This window comes from Erinaceus europaeus, chromosome 10 (genome assembly GCF_950295315.1).
Source record: "Erinaceus europaeus chromosome 10, mEriEur2.1, whole genome shotgun sequence".
Lineage (NCBI taxonomy): Eukaryota > Metazoa > Chordata > Mammalia > Eulipotyphla > Erinaceidae > Erinaceus > Erinaceus europaeus.
The window spans coordinates 108,108,175-108,129,114 of NC_080171.1; the positions used below are offsets into that span (position 1 = coordinate 108,108,175).

The following is a 20,940-nucleotide window of genomic DNA, read 5'->3' on the forward strand; positions in this document are numbered from 1 at the left end:
ATTACAATAAAATAATAAGTATTCTGCCAAAATGAAGATATGTAAAAATTTGAACACAATAAATTATATAACAATAGTGAAGATACTCAAAAGCTTAGTTCATTTTAAATGCTAATAAAAAAATACCCTGGCAGGTTTAAGCCCTGGCCCCCACCTGCCAGCAGTGAAGCATCTCTCTCTCATCTTTCTCTCTGTATCTCTCTATTAAATAAAATATTTTTAAAAGATGCAAGTATCTTTAAAAGAAGCCCAATTATTACCTGACAAGTATCAAAGTCTTATTTATTTTAAATCAACATGATTAATTTAGAAGTCTTATATGATGATGTAATTAACCAAGGAGAGAAAAGTAAAGTCAAGTCATAATAAGTCAGAAGCTACGAAGGGGTAATTTGCTTTTCTAATCCACTGACTTTAGGTTAATCCTACAAATACTTGATTGTGAACAGTATATGTGTTCTGAAGAAATCTGATCAAGAGTCTAGAAGTCTATCTTTCTCTCCCCCCTTCTGTCTTCCCCTCCTCTCTCCCATCCAACAACGAACGACATCAACAACAACAATAATAACCACAACAAGGCTACAACAACAAGGGCAACAAAAGGGAGAAAAAAAAAAAAAGGCCTCCAGGAGCAGTGGATTCATGGTGCAGGCACCGAGCCCAGCAATAACCCTGGAGGCAAAAAAAAAAAAAAAAAAAAAAGAGTCTAGAAGTCACTACTCACCATCTCCTTCAAGGTCTTATTCATATGCTTCAGGAATTCTTGGAACTGAGGTAGATGACGACAGGTATCTTGCTGGGTTTCCAAATTGGAGGCCTGCTCCCATGTAGAAAGTTTCTTTATCCAAAACTGATAATCAGAAGAAAGGCCTACTGAGTCTTGAGCCATCTCATGAAAGGGTGATAGACCTTTTCACAGTGGCCTGCAGTATTGAAAGAAACAGTGACACATAACAAATCTTTAAGAAATGGAGGAAATTAAGCATTTTTTAAAATTTATTTTATTTATTTATTCCCGTTTGTTGCCCTTGTTGTTTTATTGTTGTAGTTATTATTGTTGTTGTCGTTGTTGGATAGGACAGAGAGAAATGGAGAGAGGAGGGGAAGACAGAGAGGAGGAGAGAAAGATAGATACCTGCAGACCTGCTTCACCGCCTGTGAAGCGACTCCCCTGCAGGTGGGGAGCCGGGGTTCGAACCGGGATCCTTATGCTGGTCCTTGTGCTTTGCGCCACCCTGCGCTTAACCCGCTGCGCTACAGCCCGACTCCCGAAATTAAGCATTTTTAAAAAGGATCCTTTATTGATGCCTTCACAATCCACATAACAGTGAAAGGGGAGTTACAACGGAATCAAATAGTAAGTTTTCTTTGGAGTCATCTTTTATTTATTTTCAATGTGTCACCCAGCTGTAGCTCTGATTTTTACCATCTGAACTTTAATCATAAGTAACATCATTACACCAAAAGTCATTATTCCTCCACAGGCACATGCTAATTATGTACAAAAGCACAGCTGATAATATTTTATATCTTCTTTTTAAGATTGAACTATTTTTAAATGTTCTAAATATGAAGTGCATTTGAATGTTTTAATGTAGCAGGAAATCAAAGACATGCATGGACATTTAATAAGTCTGTGTCTTAAGAATGTTTTTGAAGTTCTTGTGGTTCATATGCACTTTGGTTTTTCATTGAGGTATAGAAGAAAAAAAAAAATCCTCTCCCCATTACTGCCTAATGAATTTTCTTCCCAGTATCTCTTCATTTCCTAGAAAACAGTGAAGTAAGTGATTTTACCTTCATCAATTTGAATAAGCTGCTTAAAGTCTGCTGTACTACTGCTCAACATTAATTTAGTCACAAGGTTGCACTTTAGTACAGTGTAATTAATGTCAATTATGAAAAAATGGACTAGTCCTAGGTAACAGAAACAATGACCTCTTCAACCTGACCCGCTACACCTGAAGCACAAATTAAAGAGAATAGTGGACAACAAGGGCAACAAAGATGGGAAACATAGCCTCTAGGAGCAATGAACTTGTAGGGCAGGCACCGAGCCCCAGTGATAACCCTGGTGGCAAAAAGAACGAGTGACAACGATTAACTCAGAGTTTGAGTACATTATCCTAGCAATTAGATATTTGTACTGGAACCAGCTAACATTGGTATATAAAAACAAAATTGGTATATAAAAACAAAATGAATAACTTTTTCTCCATCTCTAGCTCAGTAACATCATACGTGTAGCTTAAAAAACTGTCTTGGTGGAAAGACTGACTGAAGACTATCAACCAATAGTCCATACCACCACTCCCTGCCAAGAAGCAATGACAGCACTCAACTGAAGTGCAGTGGTTACACCATGAGTGCTAACTCTTAACTATTCTAAGCCATTTTTCTTATAGCTATATCCTTATGAATTTAAACCTTTATAAAAGTTGAAGACGTTCTGAGTAAAGTTAAATCTGATAACTGAACGTCAGTAAAATATGACACAACAACAACAAAATTGAGCTTGTGTATTTCTAAATCAAATAGTATGTTACAATGCATAAGGAACCAGGTTACAGCCCCCCAGTCACCACCTGCAGGGGGAAGCTTTACAAGTGGTGAAGCAGGGCTGCAGGGATCTCTCTGTCTCTCTCTCTATTTCCCCCCTTCCCTCTTGATTTCTGGCAGTCTCTATCCAATAAATAAATAAAGATTTAAAAAATGAATAACAGTAGAGTTATGAGGGGAGGTAGGTACACAAACCCAAGTGTCCCACCACCATTCCAGCTTCTGAGCACCCTCACGCAGGGAGAACATCAACAAGTCAAGGACGTTGCTTCTCAGCAGGTGTGATTATTTATTCATTTACTTATTTTACCAGCTCGTGCTTCCCTGGACAGGAGTGATACAGCAATCAACAGCAATCAGTTCTACCTTCAAAATAAAAATGTTTGCTTTGATTGGACTTTATCACTTCTTTTCATCTCTGCTGCTACCGCTGCATCTCCTACCTGTCCATTTCTTTCCTTTAGTCTTCTTCGGGGTTTCTCCTATCTTCCTCTCTCCAACCCCTTCCCTACACAGTTCACAAAAACAACTTGTACAGTCCTACAACAACTTAACAGCCCCCCCCCCTGCTGCCACCTACCCAACACCCCAATAGCTTACTTGGAAAGAAATAGCAAATCCACGTAGAAAAAAAAAATTTTTTTTTTTAAATCCCAGCTCTTACTAGTGTCCAAGGCTCTACAAAATGTAGCTGTAACACACTACCCTGCCTCCAATGCTGCTCTCTCCAGCTAACAAACACTAGATCCTGGTCCTCATCTATTTCACTCACATGTCAACTCTTGCCTGCTTCCAGGTCTCTCCACAGATTCCTCCATAATTCTCATCACTTTGGTATTTACTGTGGGCATTTACTTATTCACTGAACCACTGTTGCCTCCACTAGTATGTAACTTCCCTGTCTCTCTAGAATGCAACACATGTCTTAAGCTTGAAAATATTTGTCCTCTTTCATACTGATGTCTGCATTTATTTCTATTTTTTAATTTTTATTAGGTGGACTAATGACCTTACAGTAAATATAGTAGTTGGTATATGTGTAAAATCTCTCAGTTTTCTGCAAAACATTCTAACCCCCAATCTAGATCCTCCTCCACCATCATGCGCCGGGACCTGAAAACCACCTTCCCGCCCCCTCCACATCCCTCTTCCCTGAGTCCTTTACTTTGGTGCAACACCAAACCAGTCCAAGTGGTATTTTTTTAAACTAATTGTACAAATGAAGCAGAGTGAAAATATTACTAAACTGTCATTTATTATCATAATTAATAAAACTAAATGAAAATTCATATGATATAAAATGTACAATATTTTTGCTTCTTTTTTTAAATTTCCTTATTGGGAGATTAATGGTTGACAGTCACAGTAAAATACAGTAGTTTGTGCATGCGTAACATTTCTCACTCGTTCACATAGCAATTCAACCCACTAGGTTGCCTGCCATCAAGTGCTATTTTGTGTTACCCCTTCTGTTCTTTTTTATTTTTATTATTTAAAAAAGGAGACATTAACAAAACCATAGGCCAAGAGGGGTACAACTCCACACAATTCCCACCACCAAATCTCCATATCCCATCCCCTCCCCTGATAGCTTTCCCACTCTGCATCCCTCTGGGAGTATGGACCCAGGGTCATTGTGGGTTGCAGAAGGTAGAAGGTCTGGCTTCTGTAACTGCTTCCCCGCTGAACATGGGCATTGACTGGTCGGTCCATACTCCCAGCCTGCCTCTCTCTTTCTCTACTAGGGTGGGACTCTGTTCTTATTGCTCAGTTTCTGTCCATGAGTGAGATCATCCCATATTCAGCTTTCTCTTTCTGGCTTATCTCACCTAACACAATTGCTTCAAGTTCCATCCAAGATGAGGTGAAAAAGGTGGATTCACCATCTTGTTAAACATCAGATATAACCGTAAGAACAAATGCTGGAGAGATTTTGAGCTAAAGGAACTCTCCTGCACTCCTGGTGGGAATGTAAATTGGTCCAAGCCCTGTGGAGAGCAGTCTGGAGAACTCTCAAAAGGCAAGAAATGGACTTACCCTAAGACCTGGCAGTTCTTCTCCTAGAACTGCCTAAGGAACTAAATATACCCATTCAAAAAAAATCTGTGTATACCTATGTTCACAGCAGCATAATTAGTAATAGCCAAAACCTGGAAGCAACCTAGGTGTCCAATAACAGACGAGTGGCTAAGAAAGTTGTGTATTTTTTAATTTATTGAAAATGGCACTGCTTTGTTCATTATTAAAAAAAAAAAAAAAAAGATTAGTCAGGCTGGCCTTCTGGTGTGGCTTTTTGTTTTCTTTTCTTAAAGGTCACAATAAAATATTCTTGTTACTATAAAATATTTCTGAGAGAAACATGATATTTTTTCCCCCCTAAAAAAGCAGTGAGGTTTTAAGGAAAGTTTCACTAGAAGGAGCTGGGTTTTTCTCTGTTGAGTCAGCAGCGTTATGCTATTGTGGTGATCTAATAAACACAAACCTAAAATTTGCAAACCATTTTAAACAAACCTCAATCATAAAATCTCAGTATAAGAAATTGGAAGACGCAACTGCTATCCAGGTGCAAAGTATATAAGCTCCCCAGACAACTTTGCTAAGAATTAAAGAAATATAACCGAGTTAAAACTCTGAGAGATTTACTGAGCTCCATTCTCCCACCCATATCTGTGATAATTCAAGGAAAGAGTTTCTCTGTGGACCTTCCATGTGGAAGCCTCTTTTTTGTGACAGTGCTTGCTTTCAGAATTGCTAAGACAGAAACCCTTGACCTAATTTCCCATCAGAGTACCAAAGAGCTGTCAAAATATCAGCATTCCACTAACATCCTGCTAGAAATAGCAATCCTTGACTTTCTATGCATTCTTATCCTCAGTTCACTTACTAACAGCGAGCCTGGCAGCTTTGGTCAGACCAGTTAGAAAAATGGGCTGAGGAGAGTCAGATGGTAGCACAGCGGGTTAAGCGCAGGTGGCGCAAAGCACAAAGACCCGCACAAGGATCCCGGTTCGAGCCCTGGCTCCCCACCTGCAGGGGAGTCACTTCACAGGTGGTAAAGCAGGTCTGCAAATGTCTGCCTTTCTCTCCGCCTCTCTGTCTTCCCCTTCTCTCTCCATTTCTCTCTGTCCTATCCAACAACGATGGCATCAGTAACAACAACAACTACAACAATAAAAAAACAACAAGGGCAACAAAAGGGAATAAATAAATAAATAAAATTTAAAAAATTAAAATGGGCTGAGAGGCACATCTAATATTAAGCATATTAGAAATCTTCTTGCCTTTGCCACTGGCGACTTGGCTCCAGGTGATTTCTACCTCTTCCCACCACTGGTTTCACCTGTAATTTATTACTAAATAACCACAATAACAAAGACTCCATACATTTACTGGAAACCTACTTTATGACAAATTCTAAAAAAGAAAAAAAACATTGCAAATAAAAGAGATGGAATGTTCCCTATAATCTGTGGCCAGTGAGGAAATCAATCTGTTAAAGACAGACTGTACTCTCTTGTGGGTCAAGAAAAGAAGGAGACATGACATTTTGTTGGGAGACTTCATAAGGGGGACTTCACTCAGGACACATCCAGAAAGAAACTTCAAAGGAAGATGATGAAATAATGAGCAGCAGTGAGCATTGAATTAAATAAATATATATATATAACCACTTAGAGGTGAAAATCACTTTTTCATTTAAATAGAGAGGCAGAAAAAGACAAGGAGTACCAGAGATTGCACCACTGCTCTATTACCTCCCAGGTGGTGCTGGGGCTCACACCTGGACTCCAAGTACGGGAAGGCACATACCCCACCCAGTACCATTCTGTCCCTTCAAACATAGTTACAATTCCACCTCTTTTTTTTTCTTGGCCCCAATTGCTGGGGTTTCATGGTGGCACTATGAAGCCACTGCTCCAGGTGGCCACCCCCCACTCTTTTTTTCTTTTCCCTTTTTATTCAGTTAGGACAGAAAGACATTAAGAGGGATGGTGGACACCTGCAGACCTGCTTCACCACTTGTGAAGTGCCCCTGCTGCAGGCGGAGAGTGGGGGCTCAAACCCAGTTCTTGGTGAGGGTCCTTGGTACTATGCACACTTAACCAGGTGTGCAACCACCCGGTCCTTTACCTCTGCAGGCGGAGAGTGGGGGCTCAAACCTAGTTCTTGCTGAGGGTCCTTGGTACTATGCACACTTAACCAGGTGTGCAACCACCCGGTCCTTTACCTCTGCAGGCGGAGAGTGGGGGCTCAAACCTAGTTCTTGCTGAGGGTCCTTGGTACTATGCACACTTAACCAGGTGTGCAACCACCCGGTCCTTTACCTCTGTTTTTTTTCTTTCTTTCCAAATATTTAAAAGTAGTACCACTTGGCACTTACACAAACACAACTGTAAACACTGAAGTTTTAAGGCACTAGTCAGAATTGCAGGCACTTGGATGTTGGAAACAACTGAATTTTTTTTTAAATACCATCAAAATGAAAAATAAGAGATGAAATCTTTGTAGAGAACTGCAGCATCCTGACAGACCCAACCAGCTGAATCCCACTCATCATCTGGAGACTGCATGCCTCTGATGGAAGAGTTTAAATAACTGCGTGCTAAGGGTCACTGAATTCACAAAGAAAAGCATTTCTGTGGTTAGTTTTTAGGGTTACATAAAACCAAAAGATCTCTCTTTATTTCCTTTGAAGCCTCAACCCACATGACTTCCAGTTAAGATAGGACAGTAAACTGATTCTTCCACGGATCCTCTCTATCCCGAAGCACACGGCAACAAGAAAGGAAACATAAATGATCTGCAGGATGAAGGCAAGGTCAAAAATAATAAAAATGGTTTTGTGAAATAGATAGAGTGGAATCATAAAGTACCAAAAGGTATAGCCTCGAGCTGCCTAAACATGGGGTATGAAAAGAAAAGAAAAGAAAGGAAAAAAAAGAAGAAGAAGAGGGGAGTCGGGAGATAGCGCAGCGGGTTAAGTGCACGTGGTGCAAAGCACAAGGACCAGCGTAAGGATCCTGGTTCCAGCCCCCCCGCTCCCCACCTGCAGGGGTGGGGGTCATTTCACAGGTGGTGAAGCAGGTCTGCAAGTGTCTATCTTTCTCTTCCCCTCTCTGTCTTCCCCTCCTCTCTCCATTTCTCTCTGTCCTATCCAAAAATGACATCAATAACTACAACAAGAAAACAACAAGGGCAACAAACAGGAATAAATAAATAAATAATAAATCTATAAAAAAAAGAGAAGAAAAGATAAAAACAAAAAGCACAGAAGCACGAGTCCTATCAAGTCTGGGGACTAAACATAAAGGAAGGAGTCAGGCCTAGCATCACTGCTCAGAAGTTAGGTCGACCGTGGGAAATCAGACAGTACTCTTTCCCTGGTGGTGGGCTGGCAGGGATCCCTGCCTCATCTGGAGCTGTGGCCAGAGGATAAGGAAGACACAAACTAGCCAGTGGTCAGAACCTTAATAAAGCAGCCTGTGACTGCCCAAGTAATCAAACCTCTAACAGTTTTGGAGGGGGGCTCCATGGAAGCCACATAGTGGAAACTGCAAAACTGCTGAACAGAGAGAGTAGAGAGGAGGAAACAAAGAACTATCAAACGTCAATCTCAAGCCTGTGAAAGAGGCCAATAGTGTGCTGCTTTGCTCTATGGGCAACCCAGGTTCTAACCCAGCGCCGGGTGCACTGAAGGAAGCTTCAAGGAAGCTTTGGTGCTGTGGTTTCTTTCACTGTCTTTGTCTTCTCTGTCTCTGTGCAAAAGAATAAGAATAATTAGATAAATCTAACTCAAAACACACCAGTCGACCAAAGTTCTGATGTAAATAAAGAAATAAAATGTCATAGTGTAAACAAAAGTAATCATCAAGGTACCAATGCAATTCAGTTATATCACAAGTGGTCCAACAAAGCGAGTCTATTTAATATGCTGAGAAAGCTCATTAAAGAGAGTAAAATAGGGGCCGGGTGATGGCACACCTGGTTGAGTGCACATGTTACATAGAGTGCTGCATGGACCCTAGTTTGAGTTCCCGGTCCCCACCTGCAGGGGGAAAGCTTTGCGAGTGGTGAAGCAGTGTTGCAGGTGTCTCTCTGTCTCTCTCCCTCTCTACTGCCCCCTTCCCTCTCAATTTCTGGCTGTCTCTATCTAATAAATAAATAAAGGATTAAAAATTAAAAAGAAAAGAAGTTTTAAAAAGAGAGTAAAATATAAGAAAGAGAAAGGCAGAATTTAAATGAAATGGATTGAAACAATGAGAAATTATATGGTGAATGTAGTCATTAAGATTGAAAGATTAGACAATAATTTCTTTGGCTCTATATGTTAACTCTTTTCAGCCACCAGGTTCCAGATGTTAACATGATGACAACCGGACCTCACTGGGCAGACAATCCCACCAGTGTGTTCTGGAGACCCACTTCCCCAGAACCCCACCCCACTAGGGACAGAGAGAGACAGGCTGGGAGTATGGGTCGACCAACGCCTATCTTTAGCGGTGAACCAATTACAGAAGCCAGACCTTTTACCTTCTGCACCCCACAATGAAACTGGGTCCACACTCCCAGAGGGATAAAGAATAGGAAAGCTATTGGGAGTCAGTAGCACAGCAGGTTAAGCGCACATGGGCGCGAAGCGCAACCACTGGCCTAAGGAAAGCGGTCGGAGCCTCTAGCTCCCCACCTGCAGAGGAGTCGCTTCACAAGCAGTGAAGTAGGTCTGCAAGATCTCTCTTTCTCTCCCCCTCTCTGTCTTCCCCTCCTCTCTCCATTTCTCTCTGTCCTAACAATGACGACATCAATAACAACAATAACGAAAACAATCAAAAAACAAGGGCAACAAAAAGGAAAACAAATGAATAAATATAAAATAAAAAGAATAGAAAAGCTATCGGGGAGGGGATGGGATATGGAGTTCTAGTGGTGGTAACTGTGTGGAGTTGCACCCCTCTTATCCTATGTTTATCTGTGTTTCCTTCTTTTTTTTATCTTTTTTTTTTTTATTTAAGAAAGGATTAATTAACAAAACCATAGGGTAGGAGGGGTACAACTCCACACAATTCCCACCGCCCAATCTCCATATCCCACCCCCTCCCCCGATAGCTTTCCCATTCTCTATCCCTCTGGGAGCATGGACCCAGGGTCATTGAGGGTTGCAGAAGCTGTGTTTCCTTCTTATAAATAAAAGTTAAAAAAATATATTGAAATCTCAGTCAGTAAGACACTTTAAACTGGACTAACTTAAGATAATACTAAGGAACTCACTGAAGAAAATGCCCAGAGGAAGAAGAGGGGGAATATGAAACCTGAAGTTAATAAGTCTGGAAACTAACTCCACAAATATGTAAGTGGTATCACAGCAAAAAAGTAAAGAGACTGCTATGGCAAGAACTTCCAATACTACATTGAAGAGTAATGGTGATAATAGACAGCCCTGTCTAGTCCCTGATCTGAGGGGGAATGCTTTCAGCTTCTGTCCATTAAGTATGATGTTGGCTGTAGGTTTGCTATATATGGATTCCACTATCTTGAGGAATTTCCCATCTATTCCCATTTTTTGTAGAGTTTTGAGCATGAATGGGTATTGGATTTTGTCAAAGGCTTTCTCTGCATGTATTGAGAGAATCATGTGGTGTTTGGCTTTGCTTTTATTAATGTGGTGAATGACATTGATTGACTTACGTATATTGAACCAACCTTGCATTCCTGGGATAAATCGCACTTGGTCATGATGAGCAATCTCTTTGATATACTGCTGTATCCAGTTGGCCAAGATCTTGTTTAATATTTTAGCATCTATGTTCATCAGAGATACTGGTCTGTAGTTTTCCCTTTTTGCTGTGCCCCTATCTGCTTTTGATATCAGGGTGATGTTGGCTTCATAGAAGGTGGAAGGGAATGTTCCTGTTTCTTCAATCTTATGGAAAAGCTTTAGAAATATGGGTATTAACTGTTTCCTGAAGGTTTTGTAGAATTCGTTTGTGATGCCATCTGGTCCAATACTTTTTTGTTGGGGAACAACATTACCATATGACCCAGTAATTCCTCTCCTGGGGATATACCCCAAGGACTCCATAACACCCAACCAAAAAGATATGTGTACACCTATGTTAATAGCAGCACAATCCATATTAGCTAAAACCTGGAAGCAACCCAGGTGCCCAACAACAGATGAGTGGCTGAGAAAGCTGTGGTATATATATATACAATGGAATACTATGCAGCTATTAAGAACAATGAACCCACCTTCTCTGACCCATCTTGGATGGAGCTAGAAGAAATTATGTTAAGTGAACTAAGTCAGAAAGATAAAGATGAATATGGGATGATCCCACTCATCAATAGAAGCTGAGAAAGAAGAACAGAAAGGGAAACTAAAAGCAGGATCTGACTAAATCTAGAGTAGGGCACCAAAGTAAAAACCCTGTGGTGAGGGGGAGGATGGACATTCGGCTTCCCAGGGGTCAGGGGTGGATGGATGGGAGGGGACACAGTCTTTTGGTGGTGGAAATGGTGTTTATGTAATTGAAAAAGTAAAAAATAAATTAAAAAAAATAAAGAGAATGAAAGAGAAGCAAGATTTAAAGAGATAGTTACTACTAAATATATACTATTGAATACACAAATTATGACACTAAACATATATTTTAAACACAGAGAATTTACGTAAACAATTACATAAATTAAAAAATCCATACAAACTAAAATATTGGTGAATAAGAAAATCTCAAAAGCACATTGAAGATCTATTGGAACTGATGGGTTACAAACCTTGAGAGGCTGGTTTCAAGACTTGCAGGTCAGATGAGCTGAGCTCAAGGGTATCTGCATCTCAGATCAGCACACCCCGGCAGGTACTGAGTCTGAGAGCATTCTGTCTCTTCCTTAATGACTGGTGACTATGAAGTAACTATCTTTAACTTCAGAGACAACCCCAAGAAACTCATTGCAAAAGATGGCCTGTAAATGTTTCTGATAACTTCTGGAAATAGGAGGTTTGTCATTTTTAGGCTTATTCACTCGGTCTGAATTTAAATTTCTCTTCCTTATCTGCCATGGTTCTGAATTGATGCAGAACCAAACATGGTCTTTACTAGATGCCCTATGCAACACCATGGTATCACAACCAACTTCACATAAAGGAACTTACAGGGCAAAAGAAGTGAGACAGAGGGCTGCCACCAGCCAAGTTCATGGTCAGCTACAGTTGTTACTATCGCTATTTAGAGTCAATAATTTTCATCACCATGCCCTTATCACTTAAAGAAATAAGAATGACAACCCAAGTTATATGGAAAAGAACTTGATTTGGAGAACATCACAGATTATTTATAATTTAAAATATGGTCTTAAGAAAACAATACGGGCAACAAAAGGGAATAAATAAATAAATATTTAAAAAATAAATATGGTCTTAAGAAACTGAGTACTGGGCTGGGGAGAGAGCATAATGGTTATGTAAAAAACTTTCATGCCTGAGGCTCTGACAGGGTTTCAAGTTCAGTCCTCAGCACCACCATAAACCAGAGCTGAGCAGTGCTTTGGCCTTTATCTATACTTTTCTCTCTGTATCTCTCTTATTAATAAATAAGTATAATATTAAAAATACTTAAAAAAAAGGTTATCCAGGGTTATCACTGAGACTCAGTGTCAGCACTATGAATCTATCACTCCCAGCAGCCATTTTGTTTTCCATTTTATTGGATAGGACAGACAGAAATTGAGAGGGGAGGGGATGACAGAGAGGGGAAGAGAAAGACATATGCAGACCTGCTTTACTGCTAGTGAAGTTTCTCCCCTGCAGATGGGGAGCCAGGGGCTTGAACCCGGATCCTTGAGCAAGTCCTTGCATTTGAAACTATATATGTGTGCTTAACCAGATGTGCAACCATTAAGTCCCCTTGAAAATACTTTTTAAAAAAGAAACTGGATACATATTGGATAAAGACCAGAGCCAAAATTCTTTTAAAAATAAAAAAAGGAAACTTTTTATTTAAACTCCCCTGGAAAGTAGAGCTCAAGAAAGCTTGAGAGATTAAAGACTTGATTCACCCCATTTCCAGACCAAAAAAACAAACAAACAAACAAAACAAAAAAAACACTCTCACCAAAACCACCCATATAAAGCCATCCAAGTGATGCACCTTACCAGTTATCTACTGACAGGAACATAGTCCCTAGAGCCAGTCATCCAGGCCTCAAAACTTCTAAAAACAGCTATGGCACAAGAGCACCACCTACTGAAATAGTTCCAACGGGCAATTTAGTTCATGTGTTGAAATGGACTACCCAATTATTTCCCTTGGCTTCAGAAAATTTCTGACTATGGAAGGACTTCAAATCATTTCAATATAAATGTCTGTACTTCTCTTCTTTAAAGTAGAATCTTGGCTAACACCTCCTAAAAAAAAAAAAAAGGGAGAAAGAAAAGAAGAAAGAAAGAGAAGGAAAGAGAGAGAAAGAAAGGGAAAAGAAAGAAACAGCAAGGTTCTCCTTTCCCTCAACCAAATTCTTTCTTTACTAAGCACAGTAAAGCAATTTATGCAAGTTAATGCCCTTTTCCTATTCTTCAGATAGCTCAGTGAATAATCTAGTGAATAATTTCTAGATCTTTAGATAGCTCAGTGAATGATTTCTAGATCTTCTTCCCTACCTACCTGGTGTCCAAGGAGCAGAGAAAAAAAAACTTAAGGGGAGAATCCATAGAAGTTCTAATGAGTTGGGGAGTCGGGCTGTAGCGCAGCAGGTTAAGCACAGGTGGCGCAAAGCACAAGGACCGGCATAAGGATCCCGGTTCGAACCCCAGCTCCCCACCTGCAGGGGAGTCGCTTCACAGGCAGAGAAGCAGGTCTGCAGGTGTCTGTCTTTTTCTCCCCCTCTCTGTCTTCCCCTCCTCTCTCCATTTCTCTCTGTCCTATCCAACAACGACAACAATAATAATAACTACAACAATAAAACAAGGGCAACAAAAGGGAATAAATAAATAAATAAAAATTTAAAAAAAAGAAGTTCTAATGAGTCTGGGAAGAATACATGTTAAAGTCAGTCAAATTTAAAGTCTGACCAGGCACAATACAAAGACTGGTGAATTATGCCCCTTTTCAAAATTGTTTAAAGTCCTTCTTCCCTCAAAAGCCTAAAATGAGCACTGACATTCTAAACTAGCATCACTGGAGGCCAAATAGATTGCCAGTAAAAGGGAATAAAGAAGAAAAGACATAGGGAAAGACAATTTATGAGATATTGTATCTCCTAACTGGGTTAATTAGGTAGCTGCTAGTCCCTGAATTACATGCATTTCTATTTCAGACTCTTGTATTCTTGTATTGACTGTATTCTACAAGATCAGCATCAGTGTTTTCATTTTCTTATCTATTTTGAATGTCCGTATCTTCCCTCAGCCCCATATGAAACTGCATCCTTTGCTTCCCTATAATCTAGAGAATCCCACTCTTTCTTTCTTTCTAATTCTGTAAAAAAATGTTTATTATCTTTATTTATTGGCTAGATACAGCCAGAAATCAAGAGAGTAGGGGGAGATAGGGAGAGAGACAGAGAGAGACACCTGCAGCCCTGCTTCACCATTTGCAAAGATTTCCCCCTGCAAGTGGGGACTGGGGTTTTGAGCCTGGTTTCTCGTGTAACATATGCACTCAATCAAGGAACCCCACTCTTCCTTCTCATGATTTATTGCTATCCCTGTTCATTTCATGGGCCTTTTCTTCATCATTATCCCTGCCTGTTACCTCCATTGCTCTTGGCTAGTTAAAAACAAACAAAATCCTTTTTCCCATCTCAAAAAAAAATCATAGCATTAAAAAAGCCTTTTTTTCTTAGTGATGTCATTCTACTTTCTACTTTTACTTCCCCCTCAAGCTTTTTAGCATTATTCTACACTCATTCTTGCTGTTCAGACTTTCTCTGCAAAAGTTTGTTCCCCAATTTTTAAAAACAATTTCTGTTCCTACCATTGTTCTGAAGTTTTCTGAGTGAAGTAACTCTGTCCTAGCAAATATCCGGGGACAAACCTAGGACTAACAATTCCGGCCTTCCTTGCTGCACCAAAAAACACCAGCAGGACTCACCCTTGTCAACAAGCTTTCCTCCCTTTGTTTCATGAGATCGCTCTTCTCCCCCCCACTGCTCAGTCAGCCCCTCAGAGAACTCTGGTCATTATTTTAAGAAACAATGTTCATGTTTCTTAAAAGTGGTACTCTGCCCTTGCAGTAGTTTCAAATGTACACAAGATGTGTCCCATTTTTCCTTCCATGGCACACAAGACCACAAAAAACTATCAGCTGACATTTTCAGAAACTGAGGCAAATATTCTATGTCCTTATCAACTATATTAGCAATTGTTACATGAGAAAAGTTCTAAGTGTAAGCCTCAAGAAGATAATGGGCAATGACTCAGCAAAATATGAAGAACAGAGATCTATTTCCTAGGGTCCCACTTCAGATATTACTAGTAACCCTAAATACAGAATGTCTCCCAGGCCTACTTTTGAACTGATATACTAATATCTGACCAAAGACTACTTTAATGTTCAGTCTTCCAAAAAGGCAAAAAACTATACATCTATTTCCAAAAGCTAAACTGGTTAAATTTCTCTGATTCACCTGCTTTAGCAGTTCAGGTGAGAGCAAGGAAGTAGGCCTGGCACATGACACTTGGTAATATTAGATGTCCAAAGGTGATATACCAAGTCTTTACTTATGCCCTACCTCTTGGCTATGAGAAAAGGAGAAAGGTGAGACCAAACTACTGGTTAGCAACAAACCACTTCCAGCATATACCAATATGAGCCATGCACTGGCTATATGTTGTGGTCACCGAAACCTCCCTCTGGAGGCCGAGACTTGGCAGCAAAACAGAGTTTTAGAAGGAAAATAAGATTGTGGAGGGAAAATATTCTGAGTCTTAAATTAAAAAAAAGAAAAGTGAGACAAATCTCACAGAAACCGGGTGGACCAGTCCTTGATTATTTTTATTAAATGTGAATAACTCAATGAAGACAAACCCTGAGACTCTGAAGCAGAACTAAGGTTACCAAAAAGGGTGGGGGAAAACCACTGGGAAAGAAGGTTAATGGACTGTGAGAGGAGGAAATCGACACCTTGACTGTGGGAGTAGTGTGGCGACACACAATTTGAAAAGAACTGATCTCCACAGAGGTTGGACCAATTGACATTCCCACCAGCAGTGCAGGAGGGTTCCTTTGACCCCACAGCCTCTCCAGCATTTGCCGCTGTTACCTTTTCTGATGTATGACATTCTCACAGGAGTGAAGTGGTATCTCATTGTTGTCTTTATTTGCATTTCTCTGACAATCAGAGACCTGGAGCATTTTTTCCTGTGTTTCTCAGCCTTCTGGATCTCTTCTGTGGTGAATATTCTGTCCAAGTCCTCCCCCCATTTTTGGATGGGGTTATTTGTTGTCTTGTTGTTGAGTCTGGCAAGCTCTTTATATATGTTGGTTATTAAACTCTTGTCTGATATATGGCATGTAAAGATCTTCTCCCATTCTGTGAGGGGTCTCTTGATTTGGGTGGTGGTTTATGTTGCTGTGCAGAAGCTTTTTAATTTGATGTAGTCCCATAGGTTTATACTTGCCTTAGTCTTCTTTGTAATTGGATTCGTTTCATTGAAAATGTCTTTAAAATGTATGCGGAAAAGAGTTCTGCCAATATTTTCCTCTAAGTATTTGATAGTTTCTGGTCTAACATTCAAGTCCTTGATCCACTTGGAATTTACTTTTGTATTTGGTGAAATACAGTGATTCAGTTTCATTCTTCTGCATGTTTCAACCCATTGTTTCCAACACCATTTGTTGAAGAGACTCTGCTTTACATATATGTTCTTGGCAGCACAATTTGTAATAGCCAAAACCTGGAAGCAACCCAGGTGTCCAACAACAGACGAGTGGCTGAGCAAGTTGTGGTATATATACACAGTGGAATACTACTCAGCTGTAAAAAATGCTGACTTCACCATTTTCAGCTGATCTTGGATGGACCTTGAAAAAATCATGTTGAGTGAAATAAGTCAGAAACAGAAGGATAAATATGGGATGATCTCACTGTCAGGCAGAAGTTGAAAAACAAGATCAGAAAAGAAAACACAAGTAGAACCTGAAATGGAATTGGCATATTGCACCAAAGTAAAAGACTCTGAGGTGGGTGGGTGGGGAGAATACAGGTCCATGAAGGATGATAAATGACATAGTGGGGGTTGTATTGTTAAATGGGAAACTGGGGAATGTTATGCACGTACAGACTATTGTATTTAGTGTTGAATGTAAAACATTAATTCCCCAATAAAGAAATAAATTTAAAAAAAAGAACTGAAACAGGTCACTTAGAACATGCTGTCTTGTAAACCAATACTGCCTGAATGAAAAACTGCAAATGCCCTGAAAGATGATCTATTATAAAACATTTTTTAATTAAGGACTATCTTAGGAAGGTCTTGCTGACAGTTACGCTTTTCTCTGCTTCAGTTTGTGCACCAATAAAATAAAACCTCGTAGGGATACTGTGAGTAGTAAAATATATTGATAGATAAAAAGCACTCTCATCATCTGTGACTGGCACTTTGTAATCGAAAATGTTAGCCAGTACTACTTGTTGTTGCATTTCAAATAAAAAGAAGTTAATAGTGGGCTCAAATTGTTAATGCATTTCTAATATTGACATGTTCTTTGAAATATTAAATCTCCTAAAAGCTTAGACTTGGGAGAACAGAAGCAACTGGTGGCATTACTTTATAAGATCTAGCTATATGTAAATAGCATAAAAGGACATAAGTTATGGTGAGGTCTTTCATGATACAGCAAATGCTAATAAAGGGATTTTTCAAAGTTAACCCAATTGCCAAATAATTCGGTTACAGCAATAACTATCTATAGCCTTCTAAAACCCTTAGACAGCAGGAATCTTCCCCTTTCTCTATAAAGCCCGTTATTTCTCTCAGGCCTAGAAACTCTAGTGTGGGACTCACTTTCCTGCATGCTTCTCTCAATTCCTACCAACTGATACTGCATCTGCTGATCCCAACCCAATCAATGCAACCAGTACCACCTCAGCATGTTTCACTTTGGACTATGTCCAAAGAAGTCAGGCGTGGAATGTCAACCTTCATTACTCGGCCACCAGGTTCCAGATGATACCATAATGCCAACCTGACTTCCCTGGGAATACCACACCCCACCATGTATCCTGGAGCCTCACCTCCCCAGATCCCTACCCAACTAGGGAAAGAGAGAGACAGGCTGGGAATATGGATCGACCTGCCAATGCACATGTTCAACAGAGAAGTAATTACAGAAGCCAGACCTTCTACCTTCTGCCACACTCCCAGAAGGATAGTATGAATAGGGAAGCTACAAGGGAGGGGATGGGATATGGAGTTCTGGGGTGGGAATTGTGTGGACATGTACCCCTCCTATCCCATAGTCATGTCAATATTTCCATTTTATAAATAAAAATTTAAAAAAATAAGTTGGTGGCATTCTCCAAGACTTCTCCATTAGGTAAAAATAATCTCTCTTGGCAAGGTGAAATGCCCATCAGCAAAACTGCTCATGAAAGTCAACGGTGAGAATAAGCATCAATGTCTTAGACTGGCTGTGCACCCCACAAACATGAAAACCCCCCAAGTTGTTTACTTTACTATACCACAAATATTAGAACTGGAGTTTTTTAAAATTTTTGCTAAGCCAAGTCCTAGCACATTCAAAATATGGTAAGCCAAGATGGCTTGCTGGGTAATCAAGGGCTCTGGGTTATATAAAAACACTAGCTTACAATAAAATGGCTGTAAACACAGTATGGTCCTTATTGATTATGTTAAATTGCATTTGAAACCTTTTCATTTTCCCTAGCTGCAAAGAACAGGGCAAAGAGTCTACTTAAGAAAAGAGTTAAATTTAAATAAACTGTAAATTTTTGCAACATCACTTGGAAACTTGAGTTCAATTTCTGTTTTATGTACAACACCAAACAATGCAGTTTATTATTTGAAATTCAAACACAACAAGCAAACTAGGTTCCAGCTGTAACCCAAACATTATTAGCACTGTGGATAAAACTAATTTATTTCTCTCTAAAAGAAAATGGTAATGATAGTAATCTTATAGAGAAAGGAAAATTAAAGTTAACTATAAACAGAAATTGAAACTGTTAATAAATAACTCTGGAAAATATCAAATATCATTTACTCAAAATCTGAGGCTCCTCCTACAGGCACACACACACAAATCTAAACCTAGGAGTAAGGAAGAAAGAACAAAAAATTAAAAGAAAGTAATTTAAGCTCCTAATACATAAGGTGGAGGGAGAAAAGATTGGCTATCTAGGAAAAAGAGATAAATAAAATGCCATGTCACCAAAGCAAAGACATATAAGGAAAAATCATGAACATTTAATAAATACATAAAGAAATCAAGAAAAAAATGACTTTACAGTCAGTATCTAAGATGAAGTCTGTATGTAATTATGAGGTCTAGGGAGAATGTAACTATGATGTAATAACTCAATCTGACCATAGAAGGCACTGAGGCACTATAATTTAAAACCATAATATTATAATTTAAGGCTTGGAATAACAAACTTAAAATAGAAATGTCGTAAACTCTACAGAGTTTTACATTCACCATTAACATACTCTATGCCTACAGCAATTAAGAAAAAAAAGTACAAAGAATAATCATGGTGCCACATAATGGATGTAAATAGATAATCTACACATTCAACAGACATCTACTGGGCCAAGGCACCAGCTCAGACGGTCAGAGCACTGACCTGCGCGCTCTAGAGGCCGCATGTCCAGTCCCCCTGCTACCTTATGCCAGAGTTAAGCAGTACTCTAGTCCTCTTTCCCTGTCTTCTTCCTCTTCATCTTCTCTCATAATATATAAATAAATACATCTCTTTAAAAAGGTATCTGCTAACTGCTGGTTAAATGAAAAGTTTTCAATGGTACTGGTAATCAAAAGCGAAAACAAAGTAAAAAAAAAAAAGGATATCATTGCTTACGAAATTAGCAACTAAAAACACTGGCAAAAATAGTTAAATAGCTCTTCATTTATACAAGTTTGCAGGAATGTAACTGGTACAAGTTTTCTGCAGGATAATGAGTAAGACTATCAGTTGTATTGAAAGAGTTTATACCCTTCCACCCATTAATTCACTTCTAGGAATTTAGGCTCAGGAAGTAACTTGAGTTGAACATAATAATTATATAAAAGGATGCTTCTTGCCTTTTTTTTTTCAATAGTTAAAATGCCAACGATCTAAAATTCTAACAAAAGGCAATTAAGTATTTGGAATTTGCTCATATGAAGGAAAATAGTGAACCACTAGTCTCATTTTAGAAGAATGTGATTTAGTGGCATGAAAAACATTTACAGCAGACTGCTGAGATTAATACTATACAACATGATAACGATTTTCTTATATACAAATACACACACATACATATATATCATCCCAAGACTGGAAGGCTATATACTAGCAATAAGCATTAATATATAGTACGAGTTAAGTTAATCCTAATATCATACAATGTAAACCTATATATGCACTCAAAGTTGCTGCCCATGTCAATTACTTTTCACTTTTTATTTAGAGAGAGACAAAGGAAGAGAAAAAGCAAAGAGAGAGGCAAAAGGAAAAGAGAGAGAGAAACTATAGCACCACTCCAGCACCTATGACCCTCTCTCAATGTCATCCATGCAGCTTCCACTACAGAATAACTCACCCAACCACAGAAAGCTCTGAGATGCTATAATTTAATATCATAATATAAGCTACCTAAGATTTGAACAATAAATTTTAAAAAGAATGTCACAAACTCTAAGGAGTTGTACACTTATCATTAACATACTTTATGCATATAGGAATAAAAATAGAAAAAATGATGATAACAAAAAAAAATAGTACTTAGATGATGAGAGATAGCATAATGACTATGCAAACAGTCTCAGGCATGAGGCCCCAAAGTTCCAAGTTCAACCCTCAGACCAACACACACCAGAGCTGAGAAGTGCTCTGGTAAAGAAAAAGAAAGAAAGAAAGAAAGAAAGAAAGAAAGAAAGAAAGAAAGAAAGAAAGAAAGAAAGAAAGAAAGAAAGAACAGCCACCATGTTGCAGATGCCATTATGATACCATCTTGACTTCCCTGTGCAGACAAACTCAGCATGTGTCCCAGAACCTCATCTCTCCAGAGCCGTAGCCCACTAGGGAAAGATACAAACAGGCTGGGGGGTATGGATCGACCTGTCACCATCCATGTCCTGCAGAGAAGCAATTACAGAAGCCAGACCATCCACCTTCTGCAACCCAAAAAGAATTTTGGTCCATACTCCCAGAGGGATAAAG

General features: G+C 39.2%; 1 protein-coding gene across 2 annotated transcripts in view; it reads right to left on the bottom strand.

The window, feature by feature from the left end:
- Positions 1-20,940, bottom strand: part of FANCC (FA complementation group C) — a 192,669-nt gene that overhangs the window by 141,218 nt on the left and 30,511 nt on the right. For both annotated transcript variants that reach the window (XM_007539871.3, XM_060200477.1), the window contains exon 2: positions 725-923. In XM_007539871.3, coding sequence (XP_007539933.1) covers positions 725-889 — 165 coding nt within the window. In that variant the 5' untranslated portion in view covers positions 890-923. The remainder of the gene's footprint in view (positions 1-724; positions 924-20,940) is intronic.